Source organism: Esox lucius, chromosome 22 (genome assembly GCF_011004845.1).
Source record: "Esox lucius isolate fEsoLuc1 chromosome 22, fEsoLuc1.pri, whole genome shotgun sequence".
Classification (NCBI taxonomy): domain Eukaryota; kingdom Metazoa; phylum Chordata; class Actinopteri; order Esociformes; family Esocidae; genus Esox; species Esox lucius.
In genome coordinates this window covers 7,827,549-7,850,545 of record NC_047590.1, presented here as the reverse complement: position 1 = coordinate 7,850,545, position 22,997 = coordinate 7,827,549, and the positions used below count along the sequence as shown (strand labels likewise).

General features: G+C 44.0%; 1 protein-coding gene across 5 annotated transcripts; it reads left to right on the top strand.

Annotated features, from left to right (window-relative positions):
- The first annotated feature begins 1,117 nt into the window (after positions 1-1,117).
- On the top strand, positions 1,118-16,922 carry pudp (pseudouridine 5'-phosphatase). Of its 5 annotated transcripts, none has more exons than XM_010890991.3 (5): positions 1,118-1,272; positions 1,455-1,673; positions 2,281-2,510; positions 15,880-16,099; positions 16,697-16,922. In XM_010890991.3, the coding sequence occupies exons 1-4, from the start codon at positions 1,206-1,208 to the stop codon at positions 16,054-16,056; spliced, it is 693 nt and encodes a 230-aa protein (XP_010889293.2). In that variant the 5' UTR covers positions 1,118-1,205; the 3' UTR covers positions 16,057-16,099; positions 16,697-16,922. The 5 variants fall into 5 exon arrangements, with proteins under 5 accessions (XP_010889293.2, XP_010889291.2, XP_010889292.2 ...); XM_010890989.4 differs by having other exon boundaries at positions 16,487-16,922; XM_010890990.4 differs by having other exon boundaries at positions 15,880-16,102.
- The last annotated feature ends 6,075 nt before the right edge of the window (positions 16,923-22,997 follow it).

Below are 22,997 nucleotides of genomic sequence, written 5' to 3'. Positions count from 1 at the left end.
AGCAAACGGGTAACCAGAACCCCAAAGTCCACTCTCTGTGTGTGTAATTAATGCACAGGGCAAAGGATAAGGGGGTTTGTTTCTCCTCCGATAGAAAAATAAGGGATGAAAAGGGAAAGAACTTGAAGCCCAAGGGCCTTTAGGAAATAGTACTGACTTTTTCCAGAAAGGCTGTAGTTGGCGAATTCGCACAGGATTGTACAAACAACGCGTGGAGATCACTGATGTGCTTAGCTGAAGCCTAAGCAAAGGGCAGTTTTGTATAAAGAGGATCCTAAGTTCCACAGGCTCCAGAGGTCCAAATGAAGCCCTCCACGGGGTGTTCATAACCAAAACCCAGTTCTGCGTGTGTGCATCATGCCCACAATGTGTCCTGAGGCAGTCTCTGAGCCCTCAGAAGAATGTACCGCCACAGGATGTGCTGCGGAAGTTGTGCCATCACATCCCACGTAAGCTGAGATGGCTGCCAAATACACTTTCAGTGGGAGAAATGAACGGTCCTGCTCATTTAGCTGCCTGATTTGCATACTTCTGTTGTTTGCTAAAAACAATGATTACCTCCAGATAAGTTGCAAAATAGTTCACAATAGATGTTGTTTCCTCATTGCAGGAACAATAGTGTTGAGAATGATTTTTTTAGGATTCATATGTACCCGCTATTTCAGGTCCATTTGCAATGGATGGGGTGGCATTGCTTTTTAGTTTGTATTATATGGTTTGAATCAATATTCAAGCGCATAATTATTTTTTTATTACATATACAAATGAACAGACTCATGAAATGTGCTGGTGCTGAATGAGTTTGGAATAAAGACTATCCAATCACATTTCTGTAGATGGCGGTAATCGCAGCCAGAGCTGAGACGGGAACTACATTGCCCCACAGCCATTGCAAAATGTTGGACGACTGTAGTATGTTCGCAATTTACAAAGGAGCGTCTCCTTTGTAAATCTAGTGGTAAGCGTGCTACATTAAAACAATACGTGTAATGGTTTAATATAGGTTGCTATTTTTAGTTTCTCGAAATCATCACAACATTTACATTTAATTTGCTATGTAACTTTGAAATTATTTCGCTAGGTCTTCTGGTTGTCCACCTTATTACTAGCAGCTAGTTAATGTTATAGCTGCTTGGCTAGCTTTGGTTTCATGATTGTACTTGGTGCGCGCTATTATTCTGTGTTTCGCTTCATTACAGAGCGCTATGTCTACTCAATCGATTTTTAAGTCGGTGACCCATGTTATTTTCGACATGGATGGATTGTTATTAGGTCATTATTAACACTTCCTATTTCAACTTGAAATGTTCCTGTTGGCTAGAATCAGGTTTTCTGACGTTGGATAAAGCATGTTATGAGTTAGGTGTCATCATTTTCAATAATAACACACACAAATTGGGAACGTTTAACATAGTATGTTTGTATGTTCCTCATTTTGCTTATTGACTTTGCAGACACAGAGAGGCTGTATACCGAGTCATTCCAGGAGGTATGTGACCGGTTTAATAAGAAATACACGTGGGACGTGAAGTCTTCAGTGATGGGGAAGAAAGCTTTGGATGCTTGCACCATTATAATAGACACCCTGGAAATACCAATGACACCAGAGGAATTTCTCAGTGAGACTAGAAAAATACAGGAGAGGATATTTCCATCAGCTCAATTGATGCCAGGTAAAACGGTGTTTGGTGTGGGACATTATAGGTTCCTATTGTAATTTATTGTTACTAACAACGTGAACAAATAATTGATCCTCACCAGTGGTATGATTAATCATTCTTTGAGAATAGCTTTGTTGACAGACAGACAGGCAGACTGACAGACTCAATCAGAGTGGTAGTACTCTAGGCTACAAGGCAGAGGGAGTGTTATAGAAACTGATTAAGTGATTGAGCACTTCTGTGTAAATTCACATGCGTTGTTTGCAAAAGCCTGGAGACAAGGTTTCTTATAAGGTGACCCGTAAAGACACAGTCCACTGACTTGTATTTAATGGTGCCATATATCTTCCCAACTCCATTGAAAGACATGTTTTCTAAAGCAGTTGCACAGCCCTGCAAATGCGGGGGCTTCATTTCACGAAATAAATCTGTCATTGCAGTCTTATTATTGTTGGGGTTTGTGATATAACGCACCAGTGTATATGCTGCGATTTGGTCTCTCATTGATTGAGGCAAGTGAGCCTTGTCATCCGAAAAACGGGAGGCCAGAAGAGAGTACACTCCTGTGTCTGAACGTACCTTTCGTTTTCGTTTTTTTTCCGTGTCTGCGTGTGACCAGGTGTGGAAAAACTCGTCCACCATCTCTCAAAACACAACGTGCCCATCGCCGTGGCGACCAGCTCGGCTGGCCCGACGTTTGAGATGAAGACCAGTCGGCACAAAGCCTTCTTCGACCAGTTCAGCCACATTGTGCTGGGAGACGACCCCCGTGTGACGAACAGCAAACCTCAGCCTGACTCCTTTCTGGTGTGCGCCGGCCAATTCGCACCTCCTGCTGTTCCAGCCGAGGTAAGGGGTAGCCTGGCACGCTGGTTTGGGGAACGGATGGTGGCATTGATGAATTGATGTTCTCATGAAATTGCCAGCCACCATGTAAGAGAAACAGGCCGAGACACTGACACACAGTTAGTAATGCTGGGTGTGGATCAGAGAATTCACATTTCACACTGAATGTGTTTTCTAAGTTATGATACAAGGAGGGGGTGTTGGAGAGGAGAAGGATATTTGTTCGCTGTTAGTTCAGTCAACAGGCTGTCTTAAGGGTAGTTAGTTTAGTTTTAGGGTAATCCTAAATTCATTCTGCTGCAGGATCATCTATACAAAACCGTTATTCATGCTCAGTTGCATGTAAAAAACACACAAACTTTATAAACCTTTGTCTACAGTCAACTTTGTTGGAGAGCTGAAACATCTTTTAGGAAGCCAACTTTTCAATTGGAGAGTTTTGACATTACTCGTTTTCTGAATTTTTGTGAGATGGTTACATCACCGATAAATAGTACATAACCGGCTTTTCAGACGAGGACTGACATTTTTTGGTTTTTATTTGTCGTCAGTAGAAATTTCTGGCTTAACCTGCATGATTGTCATAAATGGCATCAATTATCTGGCTTCACAAAAACAACCAAAACAATATTTTATTAGACTTCTGGAATTCTTTGCAGGGTCACTCTCGGGAGAAAATTCAAGCCGTAAATTTGGAGGTCAGTTTTACGTTTTTGAAACGTCTAATGATAGAATGGCCCTTTTAATCAATTTTTGGACAATAACATGTAAACATTGGAAGCCTTTTATGGAGCCTGACAGAATTTAAAGTAATCCATTTACTTGCATTTGTTGGTGATTATTTGCCTTTTTTTATGTTCGGATAGGCAGTACTTTGATCAGCAATATATATATGTGTGTGTGTGTGTGTGTGCATACAGTATCTCACAAAAGTGAGTACACCACTCACATTTTTGCTAATATTTGATTATATCTTTTCATGTGACAACTCTGAAGAAATAAAACTTTGCTACATTGTACAGTGAGTGTACAGCTTGTATAACAGTGTAAATTTGCTGTCCCCTCAAAATAACTCCACACACAGCCATTAATGTCTAAACCACTGGCAACAAAAGTGAGTATACCCCTAAGTGAAAATGTCCAAATTGGGCCCAATTTGTAATTTTCCCTCCCCGGAGTCATGTGACTCGTTAGTGTTACAAGGTCTCAGGTGTGAATGGAGAGCAGGTGTGTTAAATTTGGTGTTATCGCTCTCACACTCCCTCATACTGGTCACTGGAAGTTCAACATGGCACCTCATGGCAAAGAACTCTCTGTGGATCTGAAAAAAATGATTGTTGCTCTACATAGAGATGGCCAAGGCTATAAGAAGATTGCCAAGACCCTGAAACTGAGCTGCAGTACGGTGGCCAAGACCATACAGCGATTTAACAGGACAGGTTTCACTCAGAACAGGCCTCGCCATGGTCAACCAAAGAAGTTGAGTGCACATGCTCAGCGTCATATCCAGAGGTTGTCTTTGGGAAATAGACATATGAGTGCTGCCAGCATTGCTGCAGCGGTTGAAGGGGTGGGTGGTCAGCCTTTCATTGCTCAGACCATACGCCACACACTGCATCGAATTGGTCTGCATGGCTGTCGTCCCAGGAGGAAGCCTCTTCTAAAGACGATGCAAAAGAAAGCCCGCAACGTGTACTGTGACATACTGGAGCAGAGCATGATCCCCTCCCTTCGGAGACTGGGCCGCAGGGCAGTATTCCAACATGAAAACGACCCCAAACACACCTCCAAGACAACCACTGCCTTGCTAAAGAAGCTGAGGGTAAAGGTGATGGACTGGTCAAGCATGTCTCCAGACCTAAACCCTATTGAGCATCTGTGGGGCATCCTCAAATGGAAGGTGGAGGAGCGCCAGGTCTCTAACATCCAGCAGCTCCGTGATGTCATCATGGAGGTGTGGAAGATGACTCCAGTGGCAACCTGTGAAGCTCTGGTGAACTCCATGCCCAGAGGGTTAAGGCAGTGCTGGAAAACAATGGTGGCCACACAAAATATTGACACTTTGGGCCCAATTTGGACATTTTCACTTAGGGGTGTACTCACTTTTGTTTCCAGTGGTTTAGACATTAATGGCTGTGTGTGGAGTTATTTTGAGGGGACAGCAAATATACACTTTTTATACCAGCTGTACACTCACTACTTTCCATTGTAGCGAAGTGTCATTTCTTTGTGTTGTCACATGAAAAGATATAATCAAATATTTGCATAAATGTCAGGGGTGTACTCACTTTTTTGAGATACTGTATACTGTTTTTTTTTATATACACAGCTCCGGGAAAAATTAAGAGAACGCTGCACTTTTTTCTTTCCTTTCCAAAAAAGTTGAAAAGGAAGGTTTTGAGTTATGAACAGAAGGGTTAATATTCAGGAAATTGAACGCTTCTGTTCCTCACTCCACTTTCTTTTTAAACTTTTTTGGAAAGGAAAGAAAAAGGTGCAGCATAATACATTTTTAGCTGTTTGTGTTTGTTTGTTTGTTTGTGTATATATGTATGTATGTATGTATGTATATGGAAAAAAAATATCTATAAACTACTGAGAACATTGCACACAAATTCCAAATAGAAATATTGTCATTTGGAGTATTTATTTGTAGAAAACAACAACTGGTCAAAATAACCAAAATAATATGCATTGTTTTCAGACCTCAAATAATGCAAAGAAAACTAATTCATATTCATTTTTCAACAACAAAATAAAAAAATGAATTTAGGAAGAGGTCAGAAATCAATATTTGGTGGAATAACCCTGATTTTTAATCACAGCGTTCATGCGTCTTGGTATGCTCTCCACCAGTCTGTCACATTGCTGCTGGGTGACTTCATGCCACTTCTGGCACAAAAATCTAAGTAGCTCTGCTTTGTTTGATGGCTTGTGACCATCCATCTTCCTCTTGATCAAATTCCAGAGGTTTTCAATGGGGTTCAGGTCTGGAGATTTGGCTGGCCATGACAGGGTCTTGATCTGGTGGTTCTCCATCCACACCTTGATTGAGTTAACTGCGTGGCATGGTGCATTTCCCCTGCTGGAAAAAACTATTCTCAGAGTTGGGGAAGATTGTCAGAGCAGAAGGAAGCAGGTGTTCTTCCAGGATAACCTTGTACTTGGCTTTCACAAAGACAAATCTCCCTGATTCCAGCCTTGCTGAAGCATCCCCAGATCTTCACTGATCCTCCACCAAATTTCACAGTGGGTGCGAGACACTGTGGCTTGTAGGCCTCTCCAGGTCTCCGTCTAACCATTAGACGACCAGGTGTTGGGCAAAGCTGAAAATTGGACTCGTCAGAGAAGATGACCTTACTCCATTCCTCTATGGTTCAATCCTTATGGTCTTTTGCAAACTTCAGCCTGGCTCTTCTTTGCTTCTCATTGATGAAAGGCTTTTTTCTAGCTTTGCACGACTACAGCTCTGTCCCTAGGAGCCTGTTTTGAACCGTCCTCGCCGTGCACTTCATCCCAGCTGCTGTTTGCCATTCTTTTTGTAGGTCACTTGATGTCATCCTACGGTTGTTGAGTGACATTTGAATGAGTTGACAGTCATCTCGGTCGTTTTCGCCTTCTGCCAGTCTGTAGCTTTGTTGTTCCCATTGTCTGTTGCTTGACCTTGTTCTTATGAACCGCCGTCTTTGAAATTTTCAGGATGGAAGCAACCTGACGCTCACTGTATCCCTCTGCCAGTAAAGCCAGAATTGATCCCTTCTTTTCCTCACTCAAAGCTTTTCTTTTCAAGTCTTTTGTCATGCTTAATAGTTATTTTATTATTCACATTATCTTTTGAGGTACTACTTGCACTGTTTTTACCATCCAGCTGTTGCTATTGCAAGAGGATATACTTTTCCTTGTTAAATTCGATTTAGTTCAGGTAATAACCTATTCAGCACCTCATTAAGTAAAATGAGTTGTGCCTGTATTGGAATTTAGCAGACACTGGAACGGAATGGCTGCCATACATGTAGGGATGCTGATTTAAGAAATATTAGGAGTGGTCTCTTAATCATTTCCAGAGGTGTGGGTGTGTGTGTTTCCAAGGTTCTTAATATAAAGACAATACATTATTGCCTGTTTTCACCTAAACATAACGGATAACTTGGTCCTGATAGTCTTTGTGTTTCTGTTGTATCAGTAAGAAGCATTCCTAGTGGACTCTGTCTGCACAGCGTCATGCCGTTAATGCGGACAACTGTCAGAGGTAAACATGAACTGAAAAGACCTGCCGCAGCTGCAGAATAAGGGACCCTCAGATTGTGCAACCGCTCTGCTCACTTGCCTCGAGGCAAACCTTAATATCCGTTCTTGCTGCGGAATTGCACGCATGCAGAACACACAGGAAACAATTACACCTGTAACCAACTTCATACATTCTCGTTTATTCAAATTTCTTCATGCCAACGTTTTGGCTAATTAGGGGGTGTCTGTAAGCAACGTGTCTGTTGTCAACACAAACCGTGGAAATTCCCCAAACACTGCCACAGCACTGGGAAATCACTCTGAACGTCCCAAATGTTGCCCTCATCCCTTTAGAGGGCGCTACACTCATCCAGTACCCATAGGGATTTTGTTGGAAGAGGCGCTCTATATAGGGAGTGGGGTGTCACTTTGAATGCAGACACTGACAACATGTGTAATCACCTTCCTTCCGTTGCTGAACTCTGCCTACAATCAACAGGGTTAGTGGAATACATGAATATTCAGTGTTAGGCTGCGCAGAGTTCTGAAATAGAGAACTATGAAAGTGAGCTGAAAGGGCAGTTTAATAGCTTTGGATTTGTAGTTTCTGTCCCTGAGGTAAATGTAGCCTTTACCTAACATTTGCTGGGATTTAGATCCTTCCGCAATTGGGTCGGGAGCTGTAGCAGTGGTTGTTACTGGTCGGCACGATTTTATTATTCAAATTTTTTTTTGTAACTTTTTATTTGTCTTATTTTCCATCTTAGAGGCGTCCCGCGCACTCCCCGACATGCATTTTTCTTGATGAGATATGGAACTGCGGCTGAGAGGGAAATCAACTGTGTGTTCAGTGGAATAACGAATGATGATGCGTCACTGGCTGGCTCCCCTCCTGTCTCCGTGACAGTTGTACCTAAGCGCCGGGGAGAGGGAGATATGGATGGAGGGACAGACTGGGCTATTTAGAATTGCAAGGAGGAGACAGGAGAAGGAAAGACGAAGGGGATGCGATAAAAAGAATCGGGGAGCTTGTAATTAACATTGTGTTCGCAGGTCTCTCTCCCACCCCCAGATTAGCCCAAGTAGTTATACATTCACAATATGTTTCTTATCGTAATGAATTGGTTGTGAGGCATGTAACGGAAACGGCAGTGAAAATTGGCGTCGCTGATAAAAGTCATATTCTAGTGTTGCGTGTTATTTTTGAGTCCTTCCAGAACTCTGAAAACCAGCCTTGTGGCTGTTTATAGCATGGTTATTAGAACGGAGGTTTCCCCGACCCCGACAGTACAATGCAGCCGTGCAGCGATGTGAGGCGATTTGAGGGCAACGCTGTCCAGCCCTGCAGGTAATACAACAGACTGTTGAAACCCTCTCCCAAGTGGGGAATGTGCCCATTTTTAGCTTTCTCCTCAGCTCTCAGAATACTATGATGTGGAGAGAGGGATTGATATCTGTAGGGAGGAGGGAGGGGGAGGCTCTGTGTGTCAGGAGGAAAAGGAGGAGGGATGGAGGTAGGGAGGGAGGGAGCTGGGAGAGGGAGGGAGATGTAGACATTCTGAGAGACTGAGGGAGAAAGGCAGGGAGTAACAAAGCGAGGGGGGGAGGCAGAGGGGCGAAAGGGAGGAGGACTGGGAGAGAAAGAAAAGGTTTTGACTAAACGTGTGTGTGCTCAGCCTCCGAACCAAGATTAATGAAACCTGGAAGTCCTCCTGTTCACATGGGCCAGACCTCCGGTCAGGAGGAGCACACTATGTAGTGGACCGGGTTGCCATTTGGGATTCACTCATGGAAATAGAGGCTGAAAAGTAATGTAGCTATCATTAATCAGGCACGACATTACGGCAACGAAAGGTTTATAGCCTCCATATTCAAATGCAATACAATTACGGCATAAAATGTACTAGTCCAAAATTAAATGGGACCATTATATCGTGGATTACCTTATATTTAAAGAAGAGACTTGTGTTTCGCTGTTGTAGGTGGGGGACATAAGAAACGGAGCATTTAAATGGGAAAGAGACTTGTCTTACTAACAGATCTTGGCACTCCGACTCAGTCTAGAAGCCCTGTGTGGACCCGGTTGAAAGAAACCCAACCAGCCTTATTTTAAAAAACGCCAGGCGCCGAGACGCTTTACAGACAGAGACGCCGCGTCCTAAACTGCGCGCTACACCCTCCGGCTGTGCTACTTCCGACCACGGGGGCCCAAAAGGAGCACGCCGCGCAGGGGGTAGGATGCGGTTTGGAACGCGTCCACAGAGACCCCCCCCTCACACGGAGATTGCAAAGAGCCAGTACAGAGACGGTATTCCCTCTTGGCTCCAGTGCTTGGATCTGTAGCCAGCCTAGATAATAATGAACGACAACAACCACGCAATGCTGATTCGGGGACAGCCGGTCGGCGCGGCTCCACGTGCGTATTATCCGGCATTCCGGTTGCCCGGACCCCGACGGGGCCCTCTGCACTTCGCCGGGCCGTCGCACCAACCAGTGCATAATACACGGTAAATTATCCAGGACCTCTACCACGTTGTAGTGCAGTTCCTTCCCCGACTGCTCAGTTTGGCTCTCGGTGTGATCCGCGATGCCTTTCTTGTGTTGGCGGTGGGTCGAGGCGGTCAAGGACTTAAAAGGGTTTGATGTCGACCTATCAGTCTGAATAGTGGAGAGTAGCAGTGCTGTTCTGTACCCCCAACGTTCCTTAATTGGCAGTCCTATGGGCTGCGGATTAGGTGGAGCGTTGCTGTGAGGCTGCGTTTTAATATCAGCTCTATGAAATATTAAATGTTTTCGCTTTGAAGTAAAGCATGCGCAGCAAAGACATTATGGACACAGTGGGCCTTTAAGTGTGTATAAGGTCAGCTCTTAAAGTATTTCAGGAACATTAAATGTTATATAAATCTGCCCGGGAATAATGTTTTATTTTTTTGATGTTTTAAATGTCTTTTTTTTACATTTTTTTTTATTTTTACAAATATTATGACTTTCTGTTAGTAGTTTAAACCCTGTCAGTTCCACTTATATTGGAGTATGTTTAATGCCCTTTTCCCTATGCTCAGCGGCAGACTGCTGGGTTTTATACAGTGCTGCATTTTAGGGGCCCACACTGTGTATTTTGTTTGTTAAAATCCTTCATCAACACATTGTTGTTTCACTCAGCCTGTTGTCAGTAGGCCCCAAATCAAGGACAGGGAGAAATGTGTCATGGAGTTTATAGTCGGCTTTGAAAGTATTGATCACTCATTTTATTCTGTTGAAAGGAAATGCCAACACAGGCATGAAGATATGAGATAAGATTTACAGACAGACACTTGGGTCAATGGTCATTTTTATGAGTCCCCAGGGTTTGCCACAGTCACAGCCGGTAGGCAGGCTAAAGGCCATTTCCTGAAGGACTGGTTCACTAAAATATTATGGTTTCTTTATGATTTTCTTAGTTGGGAAGTAGTTGTGAAAGACGGTGCAGGAGAGAATCGACTTCAGTCAATCATCACTATGCCTGTTTCTTTACATTGACCTCTATTCCCAACGTGTCCAACTGAATGTTGCAGCCTGTCCTTCATTGCAGCCTGTCTCGTGTCCACAGTGGTTGAGAACCCAGAATCTTCTAAAACGTGGGCCACTGTTTCTGGGTGTTCTGCCGGGCACAGAGGATGAAAAAAAAAAAAGAAAAGACTATTCAAAACCGAGTCCTTTTCTCATTAAAATGAGAAAACGCTTCATCACCACCCCCAGCCTGAATAAAAGCAATTGTGCCTGTGTCTGTCATCTGCCCACAGAAGACCGCCATCTGACGGCCCTCCTCATGCTCTGCAGGTGATTTTCCTCAGGTTGACCTACAGTAGCCACTCATCTGCCTTGTGAACTCAGCCGCTGGGAGGCCGACTGATTGCCCTGCGAAGCATTTACACTGGGGCCTCCGTGGGTTGCTTCCCAAATGGCGCGCGTATGCCCTTTTTAGTGAACTACTGACCATGGAACTTTACTAAAAGACTGCGCTACAAAGGGAATAGGGAGCCATTCGTGACACCATCACCTCCAGGTTTTACATCAGGGCCCTGCGTATCCTGTTTCCTGTGTATAACAAAGTGCCCACGTTTTCTGTATTACTTCCTGGCCGTAACACAGATGATAAAATGTTCCACATCATGCAGTCAGGCTGCCCTGGGCTTAGAGATCGTTTAGAAGATTCAGCAGGCAATTTATCACTGTCTTTTATTCACCCACTCAATATATCCTTGCACGTGTGCTCTATGCTGGCCTGAATACACGCGCGAGTGCGCGTACACATGCAAACGGCCTCAATCACATAGTAACAATGTGATGTATTAGTGATTCCTGTATTTTCTCGCTACAGCAGTTTATCAAGTTAGATAATGCATCAGTCTGTCTGAGAACGAGCGTTTGATTAATTATTACTTGGATCTTTGCTGCACCGCGACGTCTGTTTTAATACACCATTCCCAACCAGGAAGTAGTGACCGTATTTCTGTCCTCCTGTCACACTCTGTGCCTTAACCACGCGGACTCTTTACCGTGTCAACTGGAGCCCGTGTCTACACCAGAGACCAACGAGACAGGATGCACAAACGCGCTTTGATTTACCGCACGAAAAGCAGACATGAGCTGCTTGTGATTACACACAAGAAGAGAACACAGAGGAAGCCCTGCGATTGGCTGTTGGGCGGCTGTGCCACAGTGACGAGCTCCGTTTTAAGCCCTGCGAAGGTTGTCAGGCACAGACAGGCACTCTCATGGTTGACATGTCTTGTTGGCTCCGTCTTGTCAGATGTTGAGGCCACAAGTGAAGTAATATGCCATCAGTCTCTTTAAGGTTTAACAGTGAGGAATAAGTAAAATGATGTTTTGGATTTTCCATTGTCGAGCAACTTCCGCCCTAAACATTTTAGTTATTTGTCCCGGTGCTTCCTTCCATGAGCCTAAAAGATTACACAAAACGACACATTAACAGAGGACATGACAAGGTAAATATACTAGTTTCCTGTGTCAACTAATGTTGAACTCCTCTTTCTACCTTACACAGTCCTCATTTCACTGGTCCTTGTAGCTTTACTGTAGGTTGAGTGCTGTTGTGTGGCAGGAGACCCAGGCTTATTTCCTCATTTCACTGGTCTATGGAACTTTAATGTAGGTTGAGTTCTGTTGTATGGCAGGAGACCCAGGCTTATTTCCTTATTTCACTGGTCTATGTAACTTTAATGTAGGTTGAGTGCTGTTGTATGGCAGGAGACCCAGGCTTATTTCCTTATTTCACTGGTCAATGTAACTTTAATGTAGGTTGAGTTCTGTTGTATGGCAGGAGACCCAGGCTTATTTCCTTATTTCACTGGTCTATGTAGCTTTAATCTAGTTTGAGTTCTGTTGTATGGCAGGAGACCCAGGCTTATTTCCTTATGTCTCTGGTCCATGTGCAAGGTCAGTAGAAGGCTGCGTTTCCTCATTTGAAGCCAAGTCAATTTGTCACGTGCACTGGGAAGTGCCCTTCCTCAACAACACATTAATATTACATTTATTTATACGTTCCATATTTTCTGACGTTGATCAAATCAACTGACAATCTGCACTAATAACAGAACTGACACAACAGAGTAGGAGGTATCTCCAGGGCAACCGTCCCTGTCGGTGCCATCATCCAACGCTCCGATGTCATCTTCCTTGCGCGTTGGTTCGTGTGTAGCCTAAAATTGGTAGACCTCCGTAAGGGGTCAATGTGTAGGTTGAGTTACTATGGCGACTAGGACCTACGTTCTCTGCTTCACCATGTGAGAAGAATGGCTCGTCTAATTAGTTTTCCTCAAGGACTGGCCCTGCTGTCAGATCAAGTTCGTTCGAACGATCCAGACCTTGTTCTAGTCACCTACTGTCTTTAGTGGCAAAGCCACGCGTCCACTCATCTGTAACATAATGCCCAGAAAACAGGACTCAGTCGCTGTGTGATTCTGCCATATATATCAGAAAACAGGACTCAGTCGCTGTGTGATTCTGCCATATATATCAGAAAACAGGACTCAGTCGCTGTGTGATTCTGCCATATATATCAGAAAACAGGACTCAGTCGCTGTGTGATTCTGCCATATATATCAGAAAACAGGACTCAGACGCTGTGTGATTCAGCCATATATACACTACCATTCCAAAGTTTGGGGTTGCTTAGAAATGTCCTCTTTTTCCATGAAATCATACATGAAATGAGTTTGAATGGGAAATATAGCAGAATTAATAGGAAATATAGTCATTGACAAGGTTAGAAATAATTATTTTTTATTTGAATAATAATTGTCCTTTAAACTTTGCTTTCATCAAAGAGTCCTCCATTTGCAGCAATTGCAGCCTTGCAGACATTTGTAATTCTTCCTGAAGCACCTCCCAAAAGATTAATTGGCTTTATGGGCACTTAGAATAGAGTTGAGATCCGGTGACTGTGCTGGCCACTCCATTATAGACAGAACCAGCTGAATGCTTCTGCCCAAAAATGGTTCTTGCATAGTTTGGAGCTGTGCTTTGGGTCACTGTCCTGTTGTAGGAGGAAATTGTTTCCAATCAAGCGCTGTCCACAGGGTATGGCATGGTGTTGCAAATTGGAGTGATAGCCTTCCTTCTTCAAGATCCTTTTTACACAGTACAAATCTCCCACTTTGCCTCCACCAAAGCACCCCCAGACCATCACATTGCCTCCACCATGGCATCCACAGATGGCGACAAGCCCTCCTCCAGCATTTGTTCATTTGGTCTGCGTCTCACAAATGTTCTTTACGGTCCGAACGCCTCACTTTGATTTATCTATCCATACAAAATGTCCTATCTTCCTCTGTCCAGTGTCTGTGTTCTTTTGCCCATCTTAATATTGTCTTTTTATTGGCCAGTCTGAGATTGTCTTTGCAACTGCGTAGAACGCCAGCATCTTGGAGTAGGCTCTTCACTGTTGAAGTTGAGACTGGTCTTTTGCGGGTACTATTTAATGAAACTGCCAGTTGGGGACCTGTGAGGCATCTACAATAAACTTTAACATTCACATGTCTACCCTGATCAACTTAATGTTATTTTAATGGACATATTTTAATGTTATTTTAAAGGACATTCCTAAGTGACCCCAAACCTTTGAACGGTAGTGCATCAGAAAACAGGACTCGATAAGATAAAGTCACTATCTGTGGTGGACGCACGGCCCTGGTGATTCAACCACAGCACGCCTGCCTATACGATTCCGCCCCCTAGCATTACGCCTGCGACAGTCTCGCTCCCCGGCTTGGTCCCGTTCCCTGGGTCCCTTTGACAGCCGCTGGGTCTGACCGCCGGAGGACCCCTGGTTCTGCTCCCCGCCGTGTCGTCTCCCCCCCTCAGCATGCGGCTGTCAAAGGGAGTGTGTGAGGCGTGCTGCCGCGTCTGCCGGCCCGCCGTTCGCCGTCGTCCTGGCGCTGGCTGCTGCGGTCTCCTCCCTATTCCCCACGTAGTGCGCGCCCCATTAGCCGAGTCACATGCAGGGAATAGGGCAACATTTGGGACGCATTTACACACACCCACACACACTCTCGCTCACATACACACACCCACACCCACACTCTCTCTCTCTCTCTCTCATACACACACACTCAGGGTCTTCCCTCTCCTGTGCTGTTGTGGTGACGGCCTGGGGCACACTGTGAATACAGATTCGCTTGGTGCTGATGGATTTTGCATGTGTCCGGGCGTGTGCCTCAGCACTGGCCGTTCACGGCGGGTCGGCCGTCGAAGGGCTCGCCGTTCTGACCGCTGTTTCCTGCCCCAGGTGCAGCCGGCCCGTCTGGAAGAGCACGGCCATCACGCAAACGCGTTCAGTTCAACAAAGTAGGACGTTTCGTAAGTCTTCCGTTGTCCTAACAAGAGTTCTGGGGGGGATGTCCTTTGGCCCTTCACAAATCACCATCTGCATCTCTCTTTGCCGCTGTGCCTCTGTGCCTCGGCTTGGTGCCAGTCTGTCTGTGATCTTGCCAAAAGTGTTTGGCATGACAATGAATGACAAGCAGTTGGCATGATAGCACAAACAGCCTGGCACTCAGGCTATGTGACTTCATCCTGAAAGATAGGAGCCAACATGGAGCTGTGGTTGAATACAAGGCTTGTTTCCCTCTTCCATTACAATGCGGTCATTGAACACAGATTAAAGGGTCGTTTTCCTAGCTCATTCCCTAATTAAGAGTCTTAATTGCTTCTAATCAAGGGGCATTAGCCAGCTAGGGCCCCATCCACTGCCACACCGCTCAATTTGTCCTTTTTGTACCTCTCCTAGGCTACTTCCAGTCTTAGTGACATTACAAGAGTCAATTAGTCAAATCTTGTAGAGTCCTTGAGTAGATTTGTATTGTTCAACCAGAGAGAACTTGTCTTTCGTTTAGTTTAATTTAAGAATGAAAGAAGCGACATAACAGGTTGCTATGGTCCGAGGCACGTTCGGAAGCTGCTATGCCAATCTGCAAGGTCTCTCATTGTCTGGCTGCAATGGTGTGTAAAGAATGTCAACGGTCAATTGGAAGGAAAGCACATTGAAAAGAACATTGCAGTATACTCAGTGGGATTCTGGGAAGTATTTTGTTCAAATTAAAGAGGCTGAATCAACCCTGAATAAGGTAGAGTGGTTGAAGACGTCATCAGAGGGGGTGTTTTATTTGAAAAGCCAGGAAGCGTAGCTATTGAGACCGACCAAATGCAGGATGTCGGAAGTTACTAATGAACAAAAGGAAAGGTTTGGTCAGTCCGTCTGTTCTACTCAGCGCTGCTTTCATATTGGCTTTCCTTTTGTACGCCGCTTCTATTCATATAGCGGCGGTGTATGGTCTACAGTATGGCTGCCTTCCTCTGCTCTTTCCTCCCCTCCAGGCACTTTGGTGCAATTGATAGGGTGAACCCTGATCTCACAACCTGCGTAGGAAATTCATCTGTACACAACCGTGGGCCTCAGTCGGTGTAGAAGGGCACGACCGCCGTCAACCTTCTGGGTGACGGCGTGAAGCCTGGGTTGTAATGAAGTCTACATTTGCGTTACACCGACCAGTGTTCACCTCCTCCGTTCTCCTGTTGTCTCCTTCCGTGGCTGAGCGCCGTCTGACGCTCGGCACCTGCTTGCCCTGTCTCCTTTTCCCCCCAGTGTCTGGTGTTTGAGGACGCTCCCCTGGGCGCGAAGGCTGGCCGGGCGGCTGGCATGCAGGTGGTCATGATCCCGGACGACAACCTGGACCGAGGCCTCACCGAGGACGCCACGCTGGTCCTGAGGACCGTGGAGGATTTTAAACCGGAGATGTTCGGCCTGCCGGCTTACGACTGATCGGAGTGACTCGTGAATTGGATTGTTTGCCTGGAAATCTCAGGTGGTGGGTTTTTAATTGGTTATGGTGGTTTTTCTTTCATTTTTGTTGATTTGGTTCAGTAATGAGTACTGTGCATACTAGTTTGAATTGTACATGTAGGGAGATCATTGCTTTGTCAGGACCTTCAGCGCCAACTAGTATTGTGATGTTTTAAACGTTTTGTTTGGACATTAATTGTCCAAATGTCACCCCCCCCCATCGCCACATACGGCACTGCTTCAGAGCCAAGCCCAACACAAGTCGTCGTTGTAAAAAACGGATGTCCAAATGTCCTTGAACAGCTTCCTCAACAAACTGGAGTTTAAGCTAGTGGATTCTCTCTCTCTCTCTCTCTCTCTCTCTCGTATTCATACCTTACCCCCCCCCCCCCCCTCTTTGAAATGCCAGACACTTTTCCCCAGCGTGGATGTGTAATCCAATAAAGTGGGAGAGCGAAGTCTTCAGCTCTTTCATCTTCGCTCGTGTTTGCCTGGGCTGTGCGGCTGGAATCCACATCTACTTTGTTTCCTGAGAAACCTCTGAAAGGCCTGAACACGAAGCAGAGTCACTGAGTAACCCCCCCCACCCACCCCCCACCCCTGTCTCCGTCTCCCCCAGGCTGCTCAAATGGGATTTTCACGACTACAGCATCCCTACGACCACGTCCACGTTTCATCAACCTGACCTACATGCGTCTCTGGCCTTTCATCCTCAGACCAGGCTAATCTCTCTGAGGCTTTGGCTCCCCTTACTCATTCACCCTCCACCGTTTAACTTGTGATTTACCCCCTGGTGACCTGAAGAGTTTCTATGTCAGTTTAAATAAAATTCGGGGAAATGTGAACTTTGAAATATGGTTGCTAATATGGGTGATTGTTAATGGGACAGTTGATCGCTACAATGGTCAGAATAATAGTGGTGGTAGTTGATCGGTTGAGATGACGTTCAAAAGGCTGAAAACAAATTTTAGTTCATTTGGGGGGGTTCTCAAGTAAGCTTAACTCGTACACACACCTGTAATCTCAGTCAGTCCAGCTGAATACTTCAGACTTTACTCGTACACACACCTGTAATCGTAATCACTCCAACTGAATACTTCAGATTTAACTTGTACACACACCTGTAATCTCAGTCAGTCCAACTGAATACTTCAGACTTAACTCGTACACACACCTGTAATCTCAATCAGTCCAACTGAATACTTCAGATTTAATTTATACACACACCTGTAATCTCAGTCAGTCCAGCTGAAAACTTCAGATTTAACTTGTACACACACCTGTAATCTCAGTCAGTCCAACTGAATACTTCAGACTTAACTCGTACACACACCTGTAATCTCAATCAGTCCAACTGAATACTTCAGATTTAACTTATACACACACCTGTAATCTCAGTCAGTCCAGCTGAAAACTTCAGATTTAACTTGTACACACACCTGTAATCTCAGTCAGTCCCACTGAATGCTTCAGACTTAACTCGTACACACACCTGTAATCTCAGTCAGTCCAGCTGAATCCATCAGACTAGAAGAAGCGCACCAAAGGCTCCTCACTCTCCTAGGAAATTAGCAGTCTCAACAATACTGCCAATCACTGTCTTTTTATCCCTTTTTACTGACCTTTCAACTCTCATTCTGCCAGGGAGTGGGGGAGGGGGAGAGAAGTGGGGAGGATAGATAGGCCAGCTGACATGTTTTCCAGGTTCGTCCTCACATCGAACTGCGGCAGGCTGATAGGCAAACGAGAGGACAGTGAACCGACATTCATCTTCAACGTCAGTTGGTTTTCTATGCGGGATTTTATCAGCAGTCAAACGAGCGTCCCTCAACAGGGAAAGTTTTAAAAAATAAAAAAAAAGCAAGAAGACATTGTGCAGGATGACCTCATTTAGAACATTACAATAAAGCTTCTCTTTTTTCATCCCCTTGCCGGCTGCCAGCTCTGCTCTTGTTGAAGCTTGATGAGAAAGCTCATATGATAACTGCAGACAGTCCTTTTACAATTTTACCGTCATTCATTATCATTATTGAGAGTGAGGGAGAGAGAGAAAAGATTGTGTGTCTGTCATATTATTGAAAAGGCAGAACGCAGTTCTACTGTAAGCTATGTCTTTGCTTCAGGGATTTAGGCATCATTATCTTTAATGTGATAGAACACCTATAGGCAAGTGAAAGAAATGGATTAAACAGATACTCTTGTGCATTATTGCATTGGAATATACTGGTGGTTTTCTTTTAACTTATGACACGTGAAAGTGTCTTTAGTTTCAGTTAATTAGCACTAATTAGCAAAAAAACATTTTGGTGCCTGTAATTAGAAAGCGCATCGCAGTAATGGTGCTTATCTAGGGTCATTTTCTCAATCTCAATTTTCTTTTTCTTATTATTTCTTTAAGGCATAACTGATTGCTACTCTGACACACTTTCTGGATACACGATTTCTTATCCAAAAGTTCCAAGTTCATATTAAGCCACAGACAGCCTTTCCTATGCAAAGCATTTTAAGAAACCTCTGTGCCAATTCATCGGGCTGTGTAAGCTCAATTAGCTCATTGGAGGAGCATTCTGTGAAAGTGATAATAAATAAATCCTCTTTATTTACATACTAGCAAGCAAACCCCTAAACAAATAACTGCAATCTGTGCAAAATGGGCCCCTCCCTGGACTTAAAAACAGATTTGGTGTTCAGTTGTTGGGCAAATTATATCCAAAATCTGCCTATCTGTGGAGTGCAGGCTGTGTTTGAATTGGCAAGCAAAGTAGGCACAAAAGAATGCCAAGATCTGATTGAAGAACTCACTACTGATGCCATTTCTCCTTTTCCTGGTCTCACTCTAAGTCTGCAGCATTAGCTTGAACCAAAGGACGTTGTGTCGATCGTGCTATAAAAGACTCTCTGACCAATGACGAGCAGCTCTTCTGAAGAAAAGGATGGAGACGGTGTTCTGTAATCGCAAAAAGACAGAACGCTGTTTCAGAGATGCAAATATGCCAGGCTATACCTCATGGTTTATGCATTATTCTATGATGAGAGTGCACATTCTATTACAGGAGCTGATAGTGTGTTACAAATGACAGTTTCGTAAACACATTTGTGTATTGCAAGGACATAAGAAAGGATGTTTGTTTTAAACAGAACAATAAAAGCTAGATTAATCAATTTGAAATGTGTAATCTAATTAGAAATATCCATCCTTCACTGGATTTTCTCTCTGAGTCCCCTGTGCTATTTTAGTACGTGAGAGGAAATATGGAACATTGTGTTTTTAATTTGCAATACATTTGAACATTAAATCTTACTATATCAAATTTTAATATTGTCATATGCTTGTAATTTCCACCATGCTGCACAGTTCTGGTGACTAATTCATTGTGTGAAGTGATTCATTATTTAGATTTCAATCGCACTCATTTGATTCTTGCTCATTGTGCTCCCAACACACCAGATTGGACCAATGAAACGGGATCCATCTCAAATGGCTCCCTGTGTTTCCTAATGAACGTTCTACTTTTGACCAGAGCCCGAGTCAAAGTCGTACAATAGGAAAGCAATACAGGGCCTTTATGGACAAAAGAGAGGTGTGTGTGTGCGTGAACATATGGTGGTTGATTTGCTAGACCAAGGAAGATGAAATTACACTTCTAATCTTCCGCCTTGACAAACTGCAGTTTAGACATAGTTGATTAGACATCACAGCTCACGGTCTGCAGGCTCCGCGTAGGAGGATAATGTTGAAGGAAGTGCCATGGTTTGCAAACGGCACAGGAGCCACCAAAATCAATGTAGATTCAAGCGATGTGTCCTATGACCAGTATACCAGCGGTAAGTGCTGTTCTTATGTACTGTATGATGCAACGTGGAGTATCTGGATAAATCCCTCAGCCGCGGCACCCTGGCCATCTACCACAGAACCCCAGGGGGTGCCTTGTGCCTACGATACTGGTTCCCAGTGGAATCAAAACAGTTCAAAATCCTTTTTGTTGTCATGCTCATGGTATGCAAAATGATATACCATTGCTTTAGAACAATCAGAATTCAGATTTTGGACCAGCCGGTTTTTCTGATGTGTTACAGTATATATTCGGCACAAGGTGGTGTGGGTTATAGCCAGTATATCACAAACCCCTTAGATGCCTTATTGCTTACGTATAATACATGAGAAATTCATGGTGATTCACAGTTACATAATTACTATGTTACAGTTATTGCTGTTATAAACCATTTACATACGCAGTTAGAGAAATGAAAATGATGTCATAAATGTTATATATGGTGTCATGCTACGGCTATAAGCAGAACAGCATTCAGGATTCAAACCACCCAGCACTTATAAACCATGTGGTTCAAACTCCAGATGCTGAGTTAGTTGCAGAAGTTACAGCTCGGTGACAGAGTTGAAGTTATAGTTACAGGTGTTACAGAAGTTGGTAACAGGTCTTAGAGAAAAGTATGTTACAGAGTTACAGACTTCCAGAAGCTTGACATGAAACCTTCTATCTCCTTTCCTCTGTGTGTTCTCCAACCTTCATCATGACTATGTCATTTCGTGTGTTTGTTCTCCGACCTTCCTGGTGACTCGGGGAGTTTGGCCCTGTGTAACTTCATGTTTGCACCCCAGTGGGATAGGACATCATTGATGCCACCTAAGATGAATAATACACAGTATTTATTAACAGTAACATTCTTCTCTTAGATTTGGTATATAATCATTGCTGTCAGAACAAATATTCAAACATTTCAAAAATGATTTACCTCTTTCAAAGGTTAGATTTCTCCCAAATTATTTGAGGGTGTGATCGAGCTGATGAACAACAACATTTGCATTTTTTATTGACTTTCTTGGTAAAAATAAGTAAAAATGATCGCACAGAGGAGCTCTAGAAACAACATGTTCTGAGGTGATGCCTGATCTTCTGTACAATCAAACGCCCACAAAGCTCTCTTTTCCCAACCCCCTTCCCAAGTTTTCCCCCAGAGATCGCTCTTAAGAGGTCGGCACGTTAAAAGCTATGAAAGCAAATGCAAAATAAATGCGCAAGGAAATAAATAGCGAGCAAATATATTTAAGGACTGCGTGGAGTGCAGTGAAGAGTCCCCTGGGGGCCATGAAAAGGGCCTCTGGCATCGGCACATACGACGTGTCGTGTCCGTGGCGCCAGGCCACGCCAGGACGTGACATGCTGCGTGTAAGTCAGTCAGGCGGATGCAAGCGTCGCTCAGGACTGCTGCGACATCAACGAACGACTTGATTGGAGTGTGCGTTCCCGGTCGCGCGCGCGTGCGTTTCGGCTGGACGTTAGTGTTCACACGCACGCCCAAACAGGCACGCGGGCTAACCCAAGCTGCCCAGGCATGCGTGGTCTCCCTGAGGTGCTCGTTGGCCTGGCTAATGCCTGCGTGTGTGAATCCCTGTGTTTTTGTTAGAGCCTCTCACCTGCAGATGTCGTTAGCTCCGCTGACAGGCTGACGGATAACAACGTGAAACAACACCGTCCCCTCAAGGATAAATGTTTGACTGTCGCTTTCTCTGCTACGATGTTGTGGAGCTTGTTGTCAGGTCTTTACAGTATTCTGGGTTACCGTACGGTCAGTCAAGTATGCCGTTGCAATGCCACAGGGAAAAGCGATTTTGGTTTCTGCTCATACTGGCTTGTTAATGTATGAGCTCCTCCAGTCTGTTAGGGCACAGATCATCTAATGAAGGCCAAGATCTGCATCCTCTTTATAATTTGTCAAGAATGACACAGGGCCGAGCCCCAGCTGTGTTCATTCAGATTCCACAGCAGGGGTGGGCAAATTACAATTGAATCCTACCTGCAGGAGGTTTGTGTACATTTCTTATGTGTTTTTATGGAATGAATGTAGCTTACCCTGAATAGGAGAGACAGTGGTCAACTAATTAAGAAATGTATAGTTCTGTATAGTTTTTACTTTGTCCTGCTGAGTCACACGGTTGCCAAGCAAATTATAATGAAATCTCTTGTACCATGTATAGGTATGAGTCAAGGAACTACTTTTTTTTTTTTTTTTTTTGAAAGTATGCAATTTCCCAATTCCAAAACAATCTGTTATTACCAAGAAAAAGTACAATTTAACTTAAATTGGTGAAAATATTGCAAACTTTGTGCTTCTTGTTCATGTAATTCATGCTAATATTGGGTGGTTAAGATAGTACCCATTCATTCCTAATGGGAGAGCATTCCTTGTTCCATTGCCCTGAGGACACTGCACAGCCTATTGCCAGGGCAAGGGTAAAGTAGGAATTGTAATTATGGTTCCTGTAGTATGAATCGTTATCAATTGTCGTTATGATTCCAATAGAGTTTCCAATCTCTCCATTCAAAGTATATCTGGACCAAGTGATGTGTTACAGTTGCTGACCATGGTCCTGAAATAACAGAGGCAGAGAGATTATTCCAAATCGCTGTCCAAATGCTGGAATACCAGAGCAGTCAATCGCTTACAGTGGATGAACATAGAGGTAGAAATCAGAGGGTGAATGAGCTGCCTCGGAGCTGATAACCAGGATTTAAATAGTCTAATGCTGATTTTATTTTTATCTTAATGACAATGGTCTATGAACTACATGAAGAATGCTTTGAATAATTGTACCTGTAAATAAACTTAAATTTGAACAAAGACATAGTTTTGAGTTTCTGGATTCCCATTACGAGCAGATTTAAATACTTTATAAACCAGGGCAGTGAGAGTCAATGAGGCTACAGTACTCCGCTGCAATATGCTGAGAGGCAGGGCGAAAAATAAAATCCATATTTTCTATGCTGCTTTTATTGTTGTGCTGTTGTATTTTCTGGCTCAATACATCAGAGGTTCAAGGATGCATTTCAGCAGCAAACAGCGAACTACCATTTGAGAAAAATCAATTACATTAAGAACAGGCGAAGGCAAACAAATCC

What these genes read in the sequence shown, in the direction of transcription:
- pudp (XM_010890991.3), top strand. Translation starts at nt 1,206, where the DNA reads ATGTCTACTCAATCGATTTTTAAGTCGGTGACCCATGTTATTTTCGAC. An exon ending in CATGGATGGATTGTTATTAG is followed by an intron (nt 1,273 to 1,454) that starts GTCATTATTAAC and finishes TTGACTTTGCAG; the next exon opens with ACACAGAGAGGCTGTATACC. An exon ending in CTCCTGCTGTTCCAGCCGAG is followed by an intron (nt 2,511 to 15,879) that starts GTAAGGGGTAGC and finishes TTTTCCCCCCAG; the next exon opens with TGTCTGGTGTTTGAGGACGC.